A 22,820-nucleotide genomic window follows, 5' to 3' on the forward strand; every position below is an offset into this window, starting at 1 on the left:
AAATAGATAGATAGATCAATTAGTTAATAAAATGTTTCTTTGTGTAGAAAGGAGACAACCCAAACCATGACATTAAAAAATATATGATGTTACGCATATTATGCTTCCTTGCATAATTTATGATGTTTCATTTAAATGTTAATTCCAGGACATTAATGAAATGAAGCCATGAAGTCTGAGGCAGTAAGTCACTGCTTCAATGAACAATAGGTTCTCACTGGAGGGCGCGCCTCCACTCCTCCCCCTCCCCCTCACACACACACAGCCCCCCCTCACGCTCATTCTTGACTGTGATTGGTGTTTCCAATCCGACGGTGAGTTCCTATTGGCTGAGAGCTGCGCATTGAGAAATAGCGGAAGTGTCTTTGCTTAACAATGAGATGAGCAGGAGAGGTGCAGGAAAGAGAGGGGGCAAAAAGTGAGAGATCTGCCCCAATCCCACACTGGACATTTTACCAAACTGATCTCTTCGACTAGGATTAGTATTATCACTATTATTATTATTTTTTTTGGAAAACTCATTTTATTAACTAGCTCCCCTTGAGTTTAGTTGACCATGGAAATCGAGAAGGAAGTAAAAAAGGTGAGTTTGTTCCGTGATCAGATGTTATAGAGCTTTATATTTACTTCTGTATCAGAGTCACGTGTTAATCCGCATATCACAGCACTAAAGAGTGTGTTGTGGTTAGTATATGAAGTGTACTATTTAAAAAATGAAGTATTTAGTGAAGTTTTGGTGGTTTGGGAAGCGACACGGGTAATGTGGCAACGCCCTGAAGGTAGCAGGTCTGATCTGAGAAATAATAAACCACATGCAAGTCTGTAATTGCTAAAAACTTCACAAAAAAATTAAATTATAATAATAATAATAATAATAATTAAAAAAAAAAAAAAAAAAACGTTTAGTCATTTTCCATTTAGTTTAGTATGGACTGGAATATACACTCATAAAAGTTTATTATTTAATTATTGAAACACATCCACAGTCTGTATGTGTTTTTGTTACTTTGCATGTCATAAAAAGTGTCACTTATCTAAATATCACTTATTAAATAGTAAATAGATTGCCAATGTGTAGGAAGATCACAAGTAAAAAAAAAAAAAAAGGATAAAATATAATTTAAACAATCACTGTTAACTTTGAGGTGTAAAATGTATATGTTGATTAACAAAATTACAGAAAAATTAATTAGTTCATTCGTTCATTCATTCATCTTCAGTAAGTACTTTTTAATGGTTAGGATGAAGGAGGATCCGGAGTCCGTCTCGGGAAAACGGCGCAAAGGGTTTGAATTCACACCGGATTGGACGTCGGCCCATCACGGGGCACCGTACATATACACGTTCACACGTTCGGACACCTATGGGGGATTTAGCGTAGTCGATCCACCTACCTGCATGTTTTTGGACAGTGGGAGGAAACCGGAGAACCCAGAAGAAATGCACACATTTAAAGGAGGAGAACTCTACACAGACAGCAACACGGAACTACTCACCTACCGTGCTGCCCAGAAAATATCATCTTTGAGAAATAAATGAGCAAAAATTATGCGCACAGCAATTTGCCAGCGATTAAGTTGTTTATTAATTAAAGAAAGACATTAAGACAAGTTATTTCCTGTTACCGCTTACGTTATAGCAGTAACAATCATTCCTTCACCAGCCTCTCTTTTTTTTGCTTCTCTTGAATTTATTATGACAGAAAGACACGCAGCTCGTCATGTTATTGAGAAACCGCAATAGTGTAAAAACTCTTGAAAACTTGCTGACACTGGAGACTCCTTCTGTTCATCCAGCCATCCAGTTTCTATACCACTTATCCTACACAGGGTCGCGGGGAGCCTGGAGTCTGTCCCAGGGAACTTGGCACAAGGTGGGGGACACCCTGGACAGGGTGCCAACCCAATGCAGTGCACAATTGCACACATTCACACATTACAGACAATTTACCGATGCCTATCAGCCTAGAATGCATGTCTTTGGACTGGGGGAGGAAACCGGAGTACCCGAGGAAACCCCCAAAGCACTCCTTCCACAAATGTTAAATAAACATCACCTTGCATTACACGCCGCATTACATGTCTCTATAGAAACGATAACGTATTTGAACGTGCGCATTAATACAAACCTGTGATTTGCAGCTGCGCTGCTGTCAGAGCTACTAATACAGAAAAGTAATCAACACCTTCTGACCAATCAGAATCCAGAATTCATCAGTACTGTGGTATAATCTTGTTTAGTGTTGAACAAACTTGCTTCTGAGGAGATTTGAGTTTAGGAAACAAAAAGTGGAAGTATGTTTTGGGGGCGTGGCTTCAGAGAAAATGCTGACGAGAGTGTGTTTTTGGAATTTCAAAACCTTTGACTATCCTGAAGCTCACTGCTTTCTCCAAATGATCACACTGCAAATCAAATCATCTCAGTATATAATGATTAATTACAGTTTAGTGCCCAGTAAGTTTTATTCACCGTGTAATTGTTTACAGACTCACAATTACTTCACTATTACCTATAAATCTCAGCTGGGTTTAGCATGGAGCCGGAGTGTTTTTTATTTTTATTTTTTTAATGTAAGATCTTTGATGATGTCATTGGTTTTCATATGTAGAAAATGGAAATACTCTGTGAAGAACAGGGGGGAAAAAAACTGACAAACTCACTGACAAATGTTTACTTTTAAGACACTCTGCCTAATGTGAGGTCTTTAAGGAGAGTGTGTAACGTTGACAGAGTGTGTGATTTACCACACAGTAGCGCAGTCTAGACTTGGAAATGATGTCACGCTCACTAAACCTCTGAGATACAGTATATAAACCAGTGCACTCCAATGAGTCATGATGTAGAATATTGTTCTATAGTGGAATTTGTCTAATAGATGGAGAGAGCAGAGAAGTTTGATCTATAATACAAGGTTATTTGTCTTCGTATCATTTCAGGGACTGGTATTTATATAAATAGTGAATTGTGTGCTTCTGATTTAACAGTAAATATCATTTACAAAAAAAAAAATTCCTGCTCAACTTCTTCGTACACACATGCTAGCAAGCATGTTCATGATCATGGCTCTGCTGATTCACATTTGGCCACACCCACAAATCCCATAAAAGGCTAAGCTCACTGACAGCTAAAAACAACAAAATGACAACTAAATGGTAAATGAGCATCTCCTAAATGTGGTGTGTGCTAAATCCTTCAGTAATACAGCTCAGCTATTGAAGCGTGTCAGCTACCATAGACACACGCTGACACTTACTCCTTTTAAAGGGCGCCATTACTTTAGTCCTCATTGAAAGGCTAGTTTTATTTGTCTTCATTTATGGATTAATATAGTTTTGCAAAATTAAGTAAATGATTTAAACTTGCCAGCGTGATCCATATATAAAATGGCTGTAACTCATCGCCAATTAGTGAGTCTCCTAACAGGTACAATTACACAAACTCTGGAGTGAAATGTAGGATATGAACATTTTTTTTTTCCCCCAACTAACTGGATTTTCATGAACAACACATTTCTTGTGCAAATACTGTTGCGAATAATTCCAGAATAAATGAATTCCTATACAATGATAAATGAGGCGTTAGGAGTATAGCTATTATTTAGAACCTGCTCTTAAAGCCATGTGTTTGGCTGATTCCGCCAGGATTTGGGTTCCTTCCTTGGGTTTTCAGAAGTGAAGGCATCTGCTCTGAGAACAGCAGGAGGATGTTTGAGCCCTCCAGGCTTTCTGCACATCTTCAAAATTCTTGGCCTTATATAGACATGGCCATGTCGTGATGGCTCGGTGCGCAGGCTGTGAGTGATCTGTGCTCAAAATGAATAAAAACAAGGGGTGGGGGGACAGGGGTAAGAGAATTTGGCAGCAGAAGTGAAAATGACTGAAATATCAAACAGCATGAGAGCAGAACATGATATCATGACCTAAGTATGTAAATGAAGAGTCTGTGTGAAAAAATGTAGATAAAACCAGGTTTTTGTTGGATTAGAAATAATCCAAGTCTGAGGTAGGAAATCTGGAGAAGTATGGATTGTAAAGATGCTCGTGTCAGACGTGGACTTCCATAAAAACGGTTGAGAAAAAGTATGGATATTTAATTATCAAAATAATAGAATTAAGACAGTTGCCTCTCTTCCATTAGTATAGAATGAAACACTCTTATTTACATCTATTTATTAAGGAACTACACGTCATGCTTTTTATCCATTTATAGTTACATTTACTGTTGTGGAAGGCCCATTAAACAAATTATTACTTGCGTTATAGCAGCTATAATCAGTCGTTCCCTCACCAGCCTCTCTTGAAGTTAATAAGACAAAAAGCATAGCCTTTCATGTTACAGAGAAACCACAAAGCGTCCCGTCCTCTGTCCTGAAGATGTCAGAAAACTTAGTTTTCCAGCTTTACCCCTTACACTGGAGACTCCTTCCATAAATAACTCCTTACAAAAAACTTCACCATAACAATTAAACATCGGATTATGTGGAGCATCCGTTGTAGAAGCTGCTGTGAACGAGCTGTTACTATAGAAACGATAACGTATTAGAATGAACATGATTTGCAGTTGTATTACTCTCAGAAAATTTATCAACACCTCCTGACCAATCAAAAACGAGAATTAAACGGCGTCGGCGTGTAAATGACTTCATAAGCCTTTCTATTTCTCATCAACACATTGTTTTGAATTGCACTAGATTTGCCCCAAGCCCAAACAAAAACTGCTGTCCAAGGATTTGAAGTGTTTAAAGCTGAATTTATGTCTAACGCTAAGCGACTCTGTTGGCAGATGACCCTGGGCCATGAGATAGGAGCCGGAGCAGCGTGTCTGAAATGCAAGGACAAGTGCGAGGGCTTTGAACTTCACTTCTGGAGGTTTGTATATAACTCCAAATTTGTAAAAGGATTTGTCTGTTTAACTGGGACTACAAAGCACTTCTGGAAGTCGATCTGGATAAAGCCGTCTGTCATAAATGTAATGAGACACACTGGACACTGATGCATGTTTTTAATGCACTTGATATCTTTATATAACTTCTGTTTTCTAACTCTGTTGGTTGTCTCTTCATGTTATTACCTGCCCAGGACACCAAACCAGTGCTGTCATGATATTGCAGAACCTCAGATTCAAGTTTAGCTGCTTGTGTTTTTCTAACATTGGAGCAGATTCCAGTTTGGCCGTGTAGTCGGTGAAACTGTGGACAAATATTGTTCTTATTTTGGTTTCCAATGTAAAATAACCTTTTGGCAGTACTGAGAAAATTCATCATCCTTATTCATCATTTTAACAGAAAGATCTGCCGCAACTGCAAGTGCGGGCTAGAGGATCACGATGTGCAAATGCAGACGGAAGAGAACCAGAAGGTGGGGCGGCTTTTCGAAGACACCAAGTACACGAGCCTCATAGCCAAGCTGAAGAGAGACGGAGTGCCTTCGTACCAAGGCAACCAGCTCACCATAACCATCAGCTCGCCTGCTATTGGTACAGCGGTACCTGTTCCAGTGGCTGGTATTGCGGGTACAGTGAGTCCTGCCAATTCCCAAGGTGTCCCCGGCCACGGCGGCCCGTCTGTCCCCGGGAACGGCGGTCCGTCTGTCCCCGGCCCCGGCGACCCGTCTGTCGGCGGCCAGTCTGTCCCCAGCCAAGGCCGACCCTCTGTCCCCGGCAAGGGCGCTCCCACTGCCCCTGGCAAGGGTGCTCCCTCTGCTGCAGGCCAAGGTTTCCCCTCTGTCCCTGGTGCCTCTTTTGCCGCAGGTCACGGTATCCCTTCTGCTGCCCCTGTTGCTCCTGCCATCACTCCTGCTGCTGTGGCAGCCAAAAAGGATGTGGTGAAAGCGGTCACCTACGATTGGGCTCCTCCTGGGGTTGACCAGAAATTGGTAAGGATACTAGCACAACTATGTTCGGTTTTATTTCATGCATTCATAATTTAGATCTCTGTACATTTGAAGAAGCAGATGTTGCTTGCAAGTTGCAAGAAAGCCTTGACAAGCAACTGACCCCACCCCTTCTATTGAAACTATGTAGGCCAGTGGCATTGGTGGCTCAGTGGTTAAGGCGCTGGGTTACCGATCAAAAGGTCGGGAGTTCAACACTGCCAAGCTGCCACTATTGGGCCCTTGAGCAAGGCCTTTAAGTCGCTCAGCTCCAGGGGTGCTGTTTCATGGCTGACCCCAACTTCCTAAAAAAAACTTCCGATTTAAAGGGAGAATTTTGCTGTACTGTAATGTATGTGACAAATAAAGGCTTTCTTTCTTATGAGTTGCATTTACGGAAAGAGCTAAGCAGAACAAATTTCTGGGCCACAAAAAAAGACTGAAATAAAGAAATTATCGAGATCCGTTGCATGGAAATATTGCGACTCACAGTATCACACGTGTATCTTTGAAATAATCTGATTCTTATAGGTCTAGGAACACTTTTAAAAATGACCAACTGTACCTTTTAATAGCATTACATACCCAGTGTAGAGAAATGTCTTTTCCCTTTTCAGTTTACACTTCAAGCCCGGATGCTTTTTTTTTTAATTGCTAAAAAATATTTTCCATGATTTAATCCTTCATATACGTTGTTACATGCTACTCATTCCCCATTCTCTCCTCGTTGTATCTCTTTCCCTAATGATCTTATTCCTGCTCCAGGCTCTGCGTTACATGGAGCTGCTGCCACCAGAGCGGCGGCCCATAGCAGGCACGCAGGGAGCAGATTATCGCAAGAAGCAGATGGCCAAACAGCTACCAGAGCACGACCAGGACCCAGTGCTCTGCCACGAGCTCTCACCTGGTGAGGTCAAACAAATGCAGCAGTATGTGCGCAAGTACAAGGATGAGGCTCTGGGGATCGGAGACCTGACCCTCCCGGAGGAGATCGGCGCTCATGCAGGAGCCCTTCAGAGCCCTAGCACTGGAGCCAAGCCTGGAGCACCCGGGGACCAGGGCACGGCCGCCGTGGGGAAGGTCGGGATCCCAGGGGCAGTAGGAGCTGTAAGCGGGGCTGGTCCTGCTGGTAACTACGTAAGTGCTTTATGTGAAACCTGAAACCGGCATGAGAAAGAGGGGATGTAGAGGCTCCTGTAATCGAATTATACAGATTTGAGAAGTTTTAGAAAATGTACACATTATAAAAATAGCCACAAACATTGTATAATGTTACGAGATGCATTGTATCTCTTACCCAAGTCAAATCAAATCCGTATCCATTATTAATAATTAGGATTTCATTAAAAGAATAATTTGTGACCAGTGATCATAGATGAACTCACTGTAGTTCTGGATTAAGTTCTGGATGAAGGGGTTCAGATTGCCAGAATGGTACATACTTTATTAAATGGATTGCAGAAATTGAGTTCCTCGCGGAAACTTCCGGCAGTTTTTTTTTTTTTTTTTTACTCAAAATGAAAGCAATACTGATAAAATAACAGCTCTCAAGACTAACAGAAAGATCAGGTTAATGAACTGTGGATAATTAAATCAACTCTAGGCTTTGTTACACATCATATAATATTAAACAGAGATGAATCATCTACACCTGAGCGTTAAAGTCAGATAAACTGACACAGCTGCGTTTAAAAGAACATAGTTTGTTAGTAATTAAAAACCCGATCACTGATCTTCCCCTGAGAAGTATGAGAACATTCCTGCATGCCGAGGGAATGTTCTGGAGAAATGGCTTCAGTTAAATCTAATAGGGTGCATAAGTCTGCAGAGTCAGCACAAACCAAACCTTTGAATAAAATCCCAAAACTGGTTAGCCATTAAATATGCTGTGTTCACAGTGACTTGAAATTCTTCAATTTGTACTGTATATATTATCTTGTATAAAAAAAACACAACTTAAATATGACTATTTTAGAGCGTTATAAATACATATTATATGACGTACTTATGACGATAAAATGCAGTAGACTTAAATGAAAAATTATAAGGCAGTTGCTTAAGCTTAAGGTTTCTTTACCCGTCTTTGCTGTTATACTTTTATTCTCTTCTCAATCCTTATTTTTTTCTTACTTTTTATTGATTTAGTTTATTTTATTTAAATTTTTTTGGATGGGAGTAGAAGATAGTGGATAGCACTACCTCATACCCACCACCAGATGGAGCCATGTAATGGGGTATTTTCTGATAACCTAACGCTCCTCTATGCTGGTGGATAGCTCTGGTTTACACCGAGTTCCAGATGAACAATGGGAAGAATGAGAATAAGTTCCTCCAAACACAGATGCTTTAAAATTAAAGCCTTAAAGGTCTATCATTTGTTGGGCTGCAACTCATGAGCATTTGCATAATTGATTAATCGATTATTTTAAGACTGTATGAAATACCAGAAATATTTATTTACATATAAATCCTTTGCAGCATTTAATACTAACTCGGGTTCATGGTACTCTTTTCTTCCCTAAACCAGCCTAGATCTGATTTCGTCACACCATTCCATTTTTATAGCATCCCACTGAGCTAAACTTAGTTTGTTTGTTCTGAAGTTGAAGTTCAAGCTGGATTTATATTCATTTCTGTCATCAGAGACACTTGTAATGTTAGGAACAACATTTCTGACAGTGAGTCAAATGAAAACTATTGTCTGGATTGCTTTAGAAATTCTTCCGGTTGCATGGGGAGTATGGCGGATGTGTCAGGTGCTCAAACTGCAGGTTCTTGATAATACACCAGCTGTTTTGACCTGATTGCGTGTCTCTAATTTATGTTGCGCTTTTCATTTGACTCACTGTTGGCAATTCCCGTTATAAGTAACATGGTGACACAGTTCCATAAATACAGAATATAATCTTCACAATAATCTATAGAGTAAAAACTAAACACTTGTATATGTATATATTGATCAGGAGGTCTTGCATCGATGCCACTGTCTTGCTGTTGCTCTAAAACCTTGGATAAATACATTTCCCATCTCCTAAACTCATATCCGTCATCTCTGTCTGTCAGGCCTGTCATCACTGCCAGCGTGTCATGAACCGTGGCGACCCGGCTGTTTACGCAGAACGCGCCGGCTACGACAAGCTCTGGCACCCGGGATGCTTCGTGTGCTGCACCTGCAACGAGCTCCTAGTGGATATGATCTACTTCTGGAAGAAGGGCAAGCTGTACTGCGGACGCCATTACGGAGACAGCGAGAAGCCCCGATGTGCCGGCTGTGACGAGGTGAGAGAAAGAGTCATCGTCTTTTGTCCAATCAGAATCGAGAATTCAGCAGCGCTGTGGTGTACCTCTGCTGGTTTGAGTGAAAAGTGACTCACTGAGTGATTAAAAGAAAATCACTTTTTTTGTGTTAGTTTTGTTGTGGCCTGTTTTTTCAGGACTTTGTTTTTAAGTTTCTCCGTGACGTTGTCTGTGTTTCAGCTCATCTTCAGCAACGAGTACACTCAGGCTGAGGGACAGAACTGGCACCTGAAGCACTTCTGCTGCTTCGACTGTGATTGTGTTCTGGCTGGAGAAACCTACGTCATGGAGAACAACAAGCCGGTGTGCCAGCCATGCTACATGAAGAACCATGCTGTGGTAAAGAGCTAATGCGCACACACACACACACACACACACACACTTATTCTAGTTGTTTCTTCCTGTTTTCTAGCTCACTATTACACTGATTTGCATCTCCTACCTGTGTGCGCGCGTGTGTGTGTGTGTGTACACACTGGTATTTGACTAACGATCACTTTGTGATACGATGTTTCACTTGCAAATAATACTGGTCTCTTCATGTGCTTTGCGACTTTATTTTGTTTATTCGTAATGAATCCAACTTTTAGGATGCAAACAATTAGATGTAAAAAAAACTTCATTTTGGTTTATTCACCTTCAGTAAGCACTTTTTTTTTTTTATTCCTACTTCAGTGTTAAAATAAATAAGTAAATAAATATATGTGATATAATTATAATATCACAAAAATTTCAATTATCATATGATATGATATTTTTGTCATATGACCCATCTCTTCCAGAGTTTATCCCGGGAACACTGAGACGTAGAGCATCACACACACTCGTTCACACCTTGGAGCAATTTAGAGTAGCCAATCGCATGCTTTAGGAAAGTTTGAGGAAACTGGAGAACCCGGAGGAAACTCTGAATCGAGATCTAAATCTAAATCGACGTCTATAATTTGTTTCATGTGAAACACCTTCCATGTTTTCTCCAGAAGAACACAGAGAAGGCTTTGACTTCCTCTTGTTGTAAGAGAACCTTTAAATACATCATATCGCCATGACGTTATGTCCACCAATGGTGGGTTTAGAATTAAAAACTAAAATTAGGAATAAAACGCAGCATGTCGTGCTTTTGTAGGAAAATAATCAACAACGAAGAGTTCCTGGGATCCACCTCCCAGACGTTGATTATTTTCCTATAACAGCAGTCCTGAAGTGTTTACACCACAGTAATTTGCCAATGATTACATTTTAAAAAATGTATTTATTAATGAATGACATGTCTTACTTTTATCCATTTATAGTTACTTTTAATGTTTTGGAACGTCCGCAAAACAAATAATCATTCGTTCCCTTCCGTCTTTTTCCCCCCCCCCCTCTTCAGTTGAGAAGACAAAAATAATGCAGCTTGTCAATAGCTTGTTAAAGAGAAACTGCAAAGCATCTGTCCTGAAGATGTCTCGCTGGAGACTCCTTCCATGAATGCTGACAAATGCACACCATTTTAAAAATCTGTTTAATATGTGGAGTCCCTGTGAATGAGCCGTTGCTATAGAAACGAGATTGCATTAGAACGAGTGCATTAATATTAACCTGTGAACCTGCAGAGTTACGGAAAATGAATCGTCACTTTCTGACCAATCAGAATGCAGAATTCAACAGCTCAGTGTTGTAAAGTGTGTGTGTGTGTGTGTGTGTGTGTGTGTTTGCAGCACTGCACGTCGTGTAAGAAGCCGATCGAGCCCGAGGCACAGCGCGTGTCCTACGGCGAGCACCACTGGCATGCCGAGCCTCAGTGTTTTCAGTGCTCGGGCTGCTCCAAGTGTCTCGTGGGTCAGCGCTTCATGGCCCTGCAGGGGAAACTGGTCTGCTCTGTCGAGTGCAAGAAGAAGGTCATGGTGCCGTAGAGAACATCTGCACGACCAAGCTACACGACCAAGTCCTCACTTTATAACCACTGTTTATAACCACTGTTTCAAATTGTTTTCAGCAAGCACTTGTTGTTTTTCTTTTCCTTTCTGGTAATTTAGCTTAATAATAGTGTTCATATTAACACAAGATCTTCAAAGCCGTGCGTGGTTTTGAATACGGCAGCCTGCAGGTAGGCAGCGATACAGTAAATGTAAATCAGCTGAGAGAGACAGATTGCCTTTGGTAATGGTCTACACACCGCCCTCACACTGTACACCACACGTCTCTGTCCTGCTGCTGTCCCCATCCAACCCAGTATTACACCAAATCTGATCTCCCAGACTCGGTCATTTTTTCAAGCAATAAAATCGCACTTTATTTTGTTTTTGTTTTGTCTTTTTTTTTTTTTTTTGTTATCTCCATTGTCTTGGCCTTGTAATGTAATAAATAATTTGCAAGAAAAATTGCGCAATTGGTCCTCCTTGCTGTCTTTTTAAAAATAACTAACTAGCCTAGCTTGCTCTCTGGATTAGTGTAGCTTGGTGTAACTCTTGTGACGAGGAGGTTGTTCGGCTTCTTTGTAGCTTTTCGAGGCAGAAAATCAAGAGAAGTCGAGCTGTCTGTGCGAATCGACTGAATGCATCTGCAGGTAAAGTGAGACGGCACATCAGGTAGCTGTAAATACACGCGCTGTTATTTTGCCGATTAAATATTTGTCGTTAATCTTTGATTTGTTCGACAACAAGGCTAAATAAGGCACAAGACATGTTGTCCAAACATTCTTGTTTTTTTTCCCCCCTTTTTTTCTGGTTTGCTGCCAACTTGCAACCTGATTGGTTACAAGGTAAAAAACTTTCTTAGAAAGGAATATGAGAAGAAGGCACGCCGGCGGAGGCAGTGTGATGCTCTGGGCAATGTTCTGCTGGGAAACCTTGGGCACTGGCATTCATGTGGATGTTACTTTGACACGTACCGCCTATCTAAACGTTGTTGAAGTACACCTCTTCATGGCAATGGTATTCACTAATGGCAGTGGCCTCTTTCAGGTGGATAATGCTGAAAATTTGTTCAGGAATGGTTTGAGGAACATGACCAAGAGCTCAAGGTGTTGACTTGGCTTCCAAATCTCAATCCGATCGAGCATCTGTGGGATGTGCAGGCCAAACATGTTCGATCAATGGGGGCCCCACCTCGCAACTTACAGGACTTAAAGGATCCGTTGTTAACGTCTTGGTGCCAGATACCACAGCACACCTTCAGAGGTCTTGTGGAGTCCATGCCTCGACGGGTCACAGCTGTTTTGGTGGCACAAGCCGGACCTACACAATATTAGGCAGGTGGTTTTAAGGTTATGGCTGATCGGTGTATTTTGTTGCAGGGTTCTCGATGGAACCTTTAAGGATTGCCATAAAAGGACACACTACTGCACAGAACCTTTACAAGGCACTAGATGGCACTTTTCTCTGTACAAAACACGCTGAATGTTTTTGGTTACAAACACTTTGCATCTTCATGTAATGTTCTCTTCAAAGGTTTATTGGATGGTTCCAGATGGTTCTAAGTGGATCTGTTTTCTAGAGCTACAGTATAATAAATGCCCTTCATTTATTTGTGGTACATGCTGGTGCTGCAGTTTCGGTTCGATCCCTTTTCGTAGAGCTAAAGAGAAGCACGCACCCCATCGTAAGGCACTCATGGAAAAAGGCAAGCACGGTATGTTATGTTTTGACATGAATGTGGAAACTCGCACAATTCAAGGAAGCCCGCTTCGAATGAGCTCCTATTGTTTTTCAGTGGCAGCCGGCTGAAGAACGTGACGCCGTTTCCTGTCACCTTACCTCTTTGTGTAGAATGCTACTGTAGAGGCTCGCCCTTCAGTCCCAGTCCCCTCAGATCGCCCCATGTATTTTAGGGCGGAGTTTTCCAGGAGGGAATTCTTTCCTTCGATGTCACCGATTTGCATGGTGGTTTCCATGCCAAGCACATTAACACACACACACACCAGAACTCGCTCACCCTCCTAAAACGGCTGCTTTGCTCTCCTGCTCCTGCTCCTGCTCTGGCTGCTCTCGGATTAGACGATGTGCTGATTTGCCTGTGGTCAACGAGAACCAGATGCAAAGCGTTTCTGCCGTTTTTAGTGCAGTGCTAGTGCTGTAGAAAGGCTAGTCAAGCCATACCCCTCAAACCCCCCCCCCCCCAACCACACACACACACACACAGCTGAATTCTGGAAAAATCTATGCTAGTCATTCAAAAGAGTTCCTAAGTTAACAATACGAACGATAATACTAGCATAGTTTGGTATCAATACACTTAGTGTCTTTGGAGAAATGAATTCTGGATTCTGATTGGTCGGATTAATTATTATTGGTCGGATTAATCTATACCAGCAGCTTGGGCAGTAGTGCAGCTGCAAATCCCAGGTTTATATTAAATACATTACGCTTTAAATATATTATATGGTGAAGTTTTCTGTAAGGAGATGTTTATTTATTTAACATTTATGGAAGGAGTCTCCAGTGTCAGTGATTTGTGGTTTCTGTGTAACATGGCAAGCTGTGTTTTTTCCCCCCTCAAATGATTATATTTAATAAAGAGAAAAAAGAGAGGCTGTAATGGTTGTGACGTTAGTGAATAAGAGCCGTTTCTCAGATGTGCAACATTAAATGTAACTATAAATGGATAAAAATTGACAAAATATCGTTCTTTAATTTAAAAAAAAACAATGCCATCTTTGGACAAATGGCTGTGGTTTAAGAGGAATAAAACACTTTTTTGGACTTCAGGGTGGTAACATTAACTCTCATTGTTGATTATTTTCTGTAAAGAGCATGCCATGTTTTGTTTTATTCCTCACTCAACAGGCTGTGAACAGGGATCGGGGTTTACCTTCTGACCCCTGATCGCTATCTGCCCCAGCAGTAGTAACTGATCCTTGCTTGCACATATAAGTGGAGTACAGAAACAAAGACGGGAAGGTAGAACGTCAGACTCTCCTGTTACCAGTGCATACTTTCCCTAATTAATCACCACTGTGTACATGTGTGTGTGTGTATGTGTGTGTTTGTGTGCATATATATATATATATATATATATATATATATATATATATATATATATATATATATATATATATATATATGCAACTAATTCTACAGTGGTTCTGAAAGAATGAACACTGAAAGTGACGAAACTAGGTAGATAGACAGATAGATAGATAGATAGATAGATAGACTTCTTACACTCTTCGAGAATTTTTTTTTATCTAGTGCTCTTACAGTCCTTTACTTTGTCCCGCTTTGTTGAAAAATCCTACAAGTTTTGTTTTCTCCAAAGGTTCTAAGTAGAACCCCTTAATCAAGCGAGAACCCCACAAATCTCTCAAGGAACCCTTTTTTAAAACCGTGGTACCCCTGCCTCAACACTTGCCTTAAACATATTTTTTTCAATTACAAGTTAAACCTAGCACTCCGAGTGCTTTGTCCCTGTAGGAGAAAAATTCAATTCAGTTGTATTTGTATAGCACTTTTAACAATGGAAATTGTCCCAAAGCAGCTTTACAGAAACAGATCAATTCAGGATATAGATTCTAAATGTATGAATTTCTCCCTAATGAGCAAGCCAGAGGCGACGGTGGCAATGAAAAACTCCCTGAGTTCTTCCGCTGTAAGGAAGAAACCTTGAGAGGAACCAGACTCAAAAGGGAACCCATCCTCAAGGGAGTAACAACGGATAGTGCGATTATAAATAAGTAAATCCCTTCTATAAATGTGCTAATACGACTTGGCCAAACAGTGCAGTTGTGTAACCAGGAAAATTCATTACAGTTTTTACATGAAGTCTGTTTTGTTGAACTTCTCCACTGTTCACTGATGGAGACTTGAGTGCAAAACCGTTTGTGGTAATTGCAGTACTAAAGGTATAATAGCAATTGTAGTCACATAGCATAACTGTTCATAACTGGAGCTACCTTATCTAGCGTGTAGCAGAGCGTTGACTCTAAACATTCAATCGCCTGATCTGATCAAGTTCTTTGGGATCAGATGGTGATCCAATCATAGTTAATATCTCTGCGAGGTCATTGATAAAACTCTGTGCAGTAGCTGACGTGAATGTATGTTTGACGCTGTAACGTGGCAAGATGCATGTATTATGATCAATACGCAATTTAAACGAGATGAGATAATGGTCTGAGTTAGCTTCAGACTGCGGAATTGTGACTATAATTTCTATATTTAATCCGTATGTTAGTATCAGGTGAAGAGTGTGGCCTCCACTATGAGTGGATCCTATTACGTTCTGATTAACCGCTACTGAATCTAGAATGGACACAACTGCTGTTCTCAGAGCGTCTTCCGGGTTATCAAAATGAATATTAAAGTTGGCAACAATTAATTCTTTGTCTAGAGAAACAACCAGGTTCGAGATAGAATCTGCAAACTCACCAAGGAAATCAGAATATGGCCCTGGGGGTCTGTAAATAATTAGTGGAATTGACTTGGTTAATTAGTTTACCAAAACAAACTTTCTGAAAATTTCTACATTTTTTTTTTTTAGCTCGGGGAACTGACCCCGTCTCAATATCGTGGAACCTAGGTGACGACTCCTAGAACCGTAGAACCCTACAACAGTGGATTTCCTCTTATTAATGGGTTGAAGAAACCCTTGAGGAAAGGAACCCATTCTTTTTTTAAAAGAGTGTTACTCTTCAACCTTCTCCTCATGCATCGTTTACTTTTGCAAATGCATTCCCAGGAAAAGATTTAAACCTCTTTAATTTATGGAACACTGAAAGGTTATTTGTGTGACATTTTTCAGAAGATAAGAACCTTTAACTATAAAAAGAACCCTTGAGGAACCCTTTTGGTCCCTGAGAGTGCACTTTTACATCAGTATTTCTGCAGGGGGCGCTCTTCCATACTTATAAACAAATTGAACGTAAGGTGTTTTTTTTAATCGACTCAGTCGAGCAGCTGCTGTGTTCAGGACACGCTCAGGAGAGGAACATGTGGAGAAACGTCTGCAAAAGGAGAAAAACAGGTGAGGAAATGGGCGTGGCGTGGGCTGAGGAATAAACATCAGCTGGAACCCGACTCAGCCTCCAGGTTCCTGATTCATGAAAGTCACTCAGTCGCTTGCTTTTTAATCAAGACTCCCTTTAGAAACCCTCTCAGACGTTTTCTCTGTTCTCCAACCCCCCCAAGGCCTGAAAGAATATCTATGGTCTCTCATGCGGTTAGTAAAAACCGGTCCGTGGAGCTTCGGTGATTCCACTTTTGACGATGCTGACACCTCACACGTCTCATAATTCATGTTTTCCTTTTACTACAGGTTAATATGCTTTTTTTGTGTGCACGTGACACGTGCTGCGCGTGTGTCTCTCGATCAGAAGCTCGGTGTTTATGTGAAGGTTTTAGGGAATGACTCACTCGAGGTTGTGTCTAATGGCCTGGGCATGCTCGATGTGAGCCGAGGCCTGGGGGAAAGCAGGCGCTGGCACTGTGCAGAACCCTTCTTTACATAATAGCTGCAATTCCTTTCCTCCGACTGTCATCCAGTCCATACACTCCTCTTCTACACTCCTCTTTTACACTCCTCTTCTACACTCCTCTTTTACACTCCTCTTCTGCACTTCTTTTATTCCTATTATTCTGGGTTCATCCATCAGATAGACACTAATCTGTGGTTTACATCACCTCCCTCTCTGGCTCTCTCCTTCTTTCTCTCTCTCTCTCCTTCATTCTCCTTGTCTTTGTCTCTCTTCTTGTCTCTCTCTCCTTCTCTTTCCTTCTGTCTCTGTCTCTCTCATTCTTTCTGTCTCCCTTGCCTTCTCTTTCACTCTTTCCATCTCTTTGTGTCTGTCTCTCCTCTTTCTGTATCTATCTCTTTCATTCTCTCTCTCCTTCTCGTTGTGTCTGTCTCTCTCAATCTTTCTGTCTCTCTTGCCTTCTCTTTCACTCTCTCCGTCTCTTTCTGTCTCTCTTCTTGTCTCTCTTTCTCTCCTTCTGCCTTTCTGTTTCTCCTTCTCTTTGTGTCTCTGTCTCTCTCATTCGTTCGGTCTCCCTTGCCTTCTCTTTCACTCTCTCCGTCTCTTTCTGTCTCTCTTCTTGTCTCTGTCTCTCTCCTTCTGCCTTTCTGTTTCTCCTTCTCTTTGTGTCTCGGTCTCTCTCATTCGTTCGGTCTCCCTTGCCTTCTCTTTCACTCTCTCCATCTCTTTCTGTCTCTCTCTCTCACTCCTTCTATATCTATCTCCTGTTGTCTCTCTTTCTCACTGTCCTTGTCTCTCTCTCCCCTTTTCTTTCTCTCTGTCTCTCTTCTTTTCTTTTTGTCTCTCTCTCCTTTGCTAACAGTTCTCCTTTCTCTCTCTCTACTTCTTTCCTTCTCTTCCTCTCTCTCCTTTCTCTGGTTCATTAGCTATTTCTTACTCTCTCTCTCTCTCTCTCTCTCTCTCTCTCAGGGATGAGCCACACCCTGCTGCAGAGATACCTGTCTCAGTACGTGGTTTAGGATTCATAGCTCATGCGGTTTCCAGATTCTTTAAAAATGACTGGAAAAGCAGTGGGAGTTTTAAAAATATCTCTTATCAGCAGGGAGGATTGCACAGAGGAGAAACTAGGGAGGAATAATACCCTCTGTGTCATGCTGTTAAAGGAAAATAATCAACTACAGGGTGTGACCCTCCATAAAGTTGATTATTTTCCAATAACTGCATGTCCTGAACTATTGAATTAATCTTATACTACGTCAATTTGTCAAGGATCACAACTGTCTATTTATTAAAGAATGACACTAGAGACTCCTTCCATAAATAAACTCCTTCCATAAATAAATTAAACCTGTGATTTGCAGCTGCACTACTGTCAGAGCTGCTGTTATAGAAAATTAATCAATACCCTCTGGCCAATCAGGATCAACAGTGCTGTGGTATATGCATGATGGATATAACGTATCACTGTGTAAAAATTTATAAAAAAAAACAAAAAAAAAAAACCAACAACAAACAAAAAAAGGAGCCATTTGTAAAGGTTTCCATTAAACATTCTGCCATCAGAATCGAATACATTACACCTTTTTTTATTCAGATTAATTGGATTACAGTATATAACTGGTTGTGTCTAGATAACCGTGGTGATTATAAACGGTAATTTAAATCACTATTAAATCATAAACTATTATGCTAAGATCAGAGTCCTGTAGGAAATCTTTAAATCTGAATAATAATAATAAAAAAAAAACATAAAATGTGTCAGAATGTGCCCATTCGAATCATCGGGAAAAACATACGCGCAATACTATTCCCAGTCATTACAAACCTTTACAGACCCTCTACCAAGCAATAGAAATTGGTATGACTTTATCATCCGCACACAGAAATGTCATAAATCCACAGGTTTTGACAGGTGAGATAGCGTAAATTAAAGACTGACACTCCCCTTTACACCCCCTGGCATTTTCTGCGTTTGGGAGCGACTGCTAAAATGCACTAAAAATCTGACAAACCATGTTAAAGATATGAGCTTTTCTCATAACAGTTGGGTCATGAAAGAGTGTTAAAAGGACACAAGCCAGCATGAGCGCTCACTAATGACGCCCTGAAGCCATGGGAGAAGTGGCATTAACGGGCCGAGGGTTCTTTCATGTATACTGTACATAGCGTTCAGGATAACTCAGTTTAGGAAGAGATTCAACTCTGAATCGACTCACTTGCAGGAAGTGAATCAAACATGCAATTTGTTTTGTTGTTGTTGTTGTTGTTGTTGTTATTTTTATAAACAGAAGCTGCTAAACTGAGCCTCCTGCTGAAAAAACAAAACAAAACAATAGAAACCCTTATAGAATTTTTAATGGTTTTTATGGGTGTAATGGAAATTGTATGGGTTTTAATGGAAACTGCAATGATCCCTGTGGGTCTCTACTAGTAATTTGTTGCCTTCTATTGGTGGCATGTTATGTCTAGTCAGTGCCATTAAGGACCAGAAATGGTAATGGTTTTAATGGTTAGCTGATGGTTTGTAATGGTATTTGCAGAGGAAACTACTGGAATTTCTGTGATGGTTTCTATTGTATTTTTTTTTCCAGCAAGGACAGAGCTGTAGCACACAGAAATGTCTGAAGATTTGGACTGATGAACAAAAACACATATTTTAAATTAGTTGTTTATATAATTATCGAATTGTTTATTTAGCTCCATCAGCCTCTTTGCTCTTTGTGCTCGGGTGACTTTTTTCCAATTCCTACACACCTCTTTTTGTCACCGTATTTCTGACCAATGAATGAACAAGGAAGTTGTATGAGCCTTCGCCAACGTTTTTTTGCTTTCCGATTACGTGCAGGTTGAAAACGAACCAAACCAAACAGAATCAGAAGAATCAAATTCGTGCTGATTCAGACTCGACAAGCAGACTAACAGGTTCATGCGAAAAAAACAACACAAGGTTCGGGTCTGTCCTGGTGGCCTTCTGAGCCGCTGCGAGTTCCGCCAGAACACCGGGGTCCGAGTGATTAAGATAAAAAAATGATGGCTCTAGAAGAAATGAATACATTATTTTTCATGAAACTGCAAGCCTCGTTGCTTCTCAGCACCTCGGTCACACTGCCTGCTCTGTTTAACAAGGCTGTCTTACAGTTTCCGCTTCCTGCCATTGTACACGGTCCTGTTTCCTATCTCTCCACGCTGGAAGGAGTGGGTCACGTCCAAATGTGCAGACTGTACCTTTGAAAAATGCTCCGAAATGGAAATAAATACACTCATCAGTCATCGAGAAACCATTGTCCTGTAATCCATAACACACCTACAATACTCAGTACACTGTACTGGTGTGTGTGTGTGTGTGTGTGTGTGTGTGTGTGTGTGTGTGTGTGTATAGTATTCTTATTCCACTGTTAATACAGAGAGTCTCAGAGCCTCAATCCCTCACTTTTCACAGAAATGACCAGCAGAAGGGAAGCAAACAAACACCAAACTGTGTGATGTTCCATGAATAAACAGATTTCCTCACTACCTTAGCATGTGTGTGTGTGTGTGTGTGTGTGTGTGTGTGTGTAGAGCACTGCCAGGACAGCCTTCTACACTGGAAGCAGATGTAGCAACGTGGAGGCAATATACTGCTTTATGCATCTCGTCCACTTGATTAAGAAATCATTCACGTTTCCTTCATTCATTTATCTTTAGTAAACGCTTTATCCTGGTTAGGATCCACAGAACCAGGCCACGCCCGTAATTCTAAGTCACTTTAAATAAAAGCCTTTGACAAATGAACAAAACGCTATGTAATTTACTCGTTGTTTTTCTTTTTCTTTTGTTCGACTGCTACATCTGACTTCAATCAGAGTGAAGAATTCCCGTGTTGTCTGTTTGAGCCACTCACTGAGACGTGGTGTTCATTACAATAACTACACCAGTAATTCTCTGGGGAAGGAATTTCAGCCACTTACTAGCATCTTTTAATGCATCAATAGCCTTTCTCTTTAGACCAAGTACAAGTGTGAATACCTATAGCTTTATTGATGTGGGAATGAGTAACCTCTGTAGTGTTAATCAATCTGGGATGTCACTGTGGACTCGTATTTAGCTCTGTTTATGTTTACACACGTGTGTGTTCATGCTAATGCTAATGAAGTACATGAGCTAGCAATATTAGTTAGCTTAGATCAAGAAGAGCAGGTGTCTTTTTTCACGTCGCTTCTGTGCAGCTGTAAATAAAGTACGTTTTTGTTTTCATTGTGTCTGACCTCCTTGTTGTCGATGACCGATTGCGGCAGATCTTTAAGAACAATGTGCTGGAACATACGTACGAGCTGTTGTTTTCACTCACCTAGCATCGACTGTAGGCATTTTTTCCAGACTAGCCAATGTGCGCTGCTAGCAATGAAGTCCTTGTTCTGAGTTTTGTTAGATATATATGTAAGACGTTTTATCGGGTTACTTTTACTGTAGTTCCTCCTCGTGATATTTTCACAGAGCAGTTTACAGTCTGCTATGCTTTGTTTGAATAATGAATCGTGGTTTTCGTGCAGATCGCTGTCATTTCCTGTCGTCTGTTAATTAGCACTGCAACGTACATGAGACTTACCTCACCTCATAGTATCACATGGTATCGCATGTTGGTATGCCAGTATTTTTTAAGGAAAATATTAGTAAATGGCGCGCATTTATATTGGAGCAATATGTTATACCAGTATTAGTATCGGTGCATTCATAATCTAGAACTATTTAAACATTATATCAAGGCAGCTGTGGGTCAGGTGGTACAGCGGGTTGTCCACTAATCGTAGGGTTGGCGGTTTGATTCCCGGCCCACATGACTCCACATGCCGAAGTGTCCTTGGGCAAGACACTGAACCCCAAGTTGCTCCCGATGGCAAGTTAGCGCCTTGCATGGCAGCTCTGCTACCATTGGTGTGTGAGTGTGTGTGTGAATGGGTGAATGAGACACAGTGTAAAGCGCTTTGGAAAAAAGTGCTATATAAGTGCAGACCATTTACATCAGCAAGCATCACCTCACTGAATGAAAATGTCAAATTGTTTCCCATATATAAATAAATATGCTAATATTATAAAAAAATATATACTACAGCGTGCAAGATAACATAATGTGCTGGTTGGGTAGAAACAATTAGAAGGATAACAGTCGCTTTATGAGCTAATAAATGTCCCAAACACAGACGCACGTCTTCCTTTTATGGTCATGAACGTGTCCTCGCTTATGTGCTTTAACGAGAAGTTTGTGGAACGAGAAGAGGGCTTAGATACACACCTTTCCTGAATCTAGGAATCAAAACACAGACGACTTTACAGCGTTTTGGATCTCTTCTATTCCACGTTCTTGTGTGAATTCTCATATTCCTTGGATAGATCATGAAATTATTACCCATAATGCACAGTGACAGTGTTGAATATGTAACAGTGTCTAAATAAATTCACATTTCAACTAAATGTCTATGATGAAATGTAAGAATATTTTCCTTGGTGAACAAAAAGTCGATTTTTCTTCTGTTTTTTTCTTTTTCTGCGTCGAACAGTAAATGAGAACGAATTGCAGGTAAGAACTAAAGTTGTGAGTGCTCATGTAGAGTGCAAATGTCTCACACGTTGCTAATGTGAATGTAGGGTTAAGGTGTGTACAGATAATAGATCTTATTTTGAAAGTGTAAGAGTACCATGTATAATGTATACGCTGTCTTGAAGTCACATGGCAAGTTTTACTTTTAAGGGCTCCTGGTTATTTTACTTTGTTTATACACTAATAGGTATATACTGTATACTTGAGTGTAAAATGAATATTTTCACTTTCCCAAGGGGAAAAAAAAGCCCTTTTACATCTTACCATTACACCTTTTGAGGGTGCACAGTGGCTTAGTGATTATTAAGTTTGCCTCACACCTCCGGGGTTGGGGGTTTGATTCCTGAGTTTACATGTTCTCCATGTGCTTTGGAGGTTTCCTCTGGGTACTCCAGTTTCCTCCCCCAGTCCAAAAACATGCACTGTAGGCTGTTTGGCATTTCCCAATTTTCCATAATGCATGAATGGTTGTGCAATTGTGCCTTGCGATAGGTTGGCACCCATCCATAGTGTCCCCCCGCCTTGTGCCCCGAGTTCCCTGGGATAGGCTCCAGGCTCCCTGCAACCCTGTGAAGGAGAAGCGGTACAGAAAATGGATGGATGGATTTTCCTTCAGACCTTAAAAGTACTCACTACAAATCTCGAAGGTCTCTTCTTCTCTCATCCAGCCAATGACTGTACACTATAC

At 40.8% G+C, this 22,820-nt stretch overlaps 1 protein-coding gene across 1 annotated transcript; it reads left to right on the plus strand.

Moving 5' to 3' along the window:
* The first annotated feature begins 368 nt into the window (after positions 1–368).
* tes (testis derived transcript (3 LIM domains)) lies at positions 369–12,400 on the plus strand. Its single transcript, XM_053631537.1, has 7 exons — positions 369–583; positions 4,783–4,868; positions 5,285–5,873; positions 6,636–7,007; positions 8,934–9,149; positions 9,348–9,506; positions 10,868–12,400. The coding sequence occupies exons 1-7, from the start codon at positions 557–559 to the stop codon at positions 11,060–11,062; spliced, it is 1,644 nt and encodes a 547-aa protein (XP_053487512.1). The 5' UTR covers positions 369–556; the 3' UTR covers positions 11,063–12,400.
* Positions 12,401–22,820: the final 10,420 nt, after the last annotated feature.

This window comes from Ictalurus furcatus, chromosome 8 (genome assembly GCF_023375685.1).
Source record: "Ictalurus furcatus strain D&B chromosome 8, Billie_1.0, whole genome shotgun sequence".
Taxonomy (NCBI): domain Eukaryota; kingdom Metazoa; phylum Chordata; class Actinopteri; order Siluriformes; family Ictaluridae; genus Ictalurus; species Ictalurus furcatus.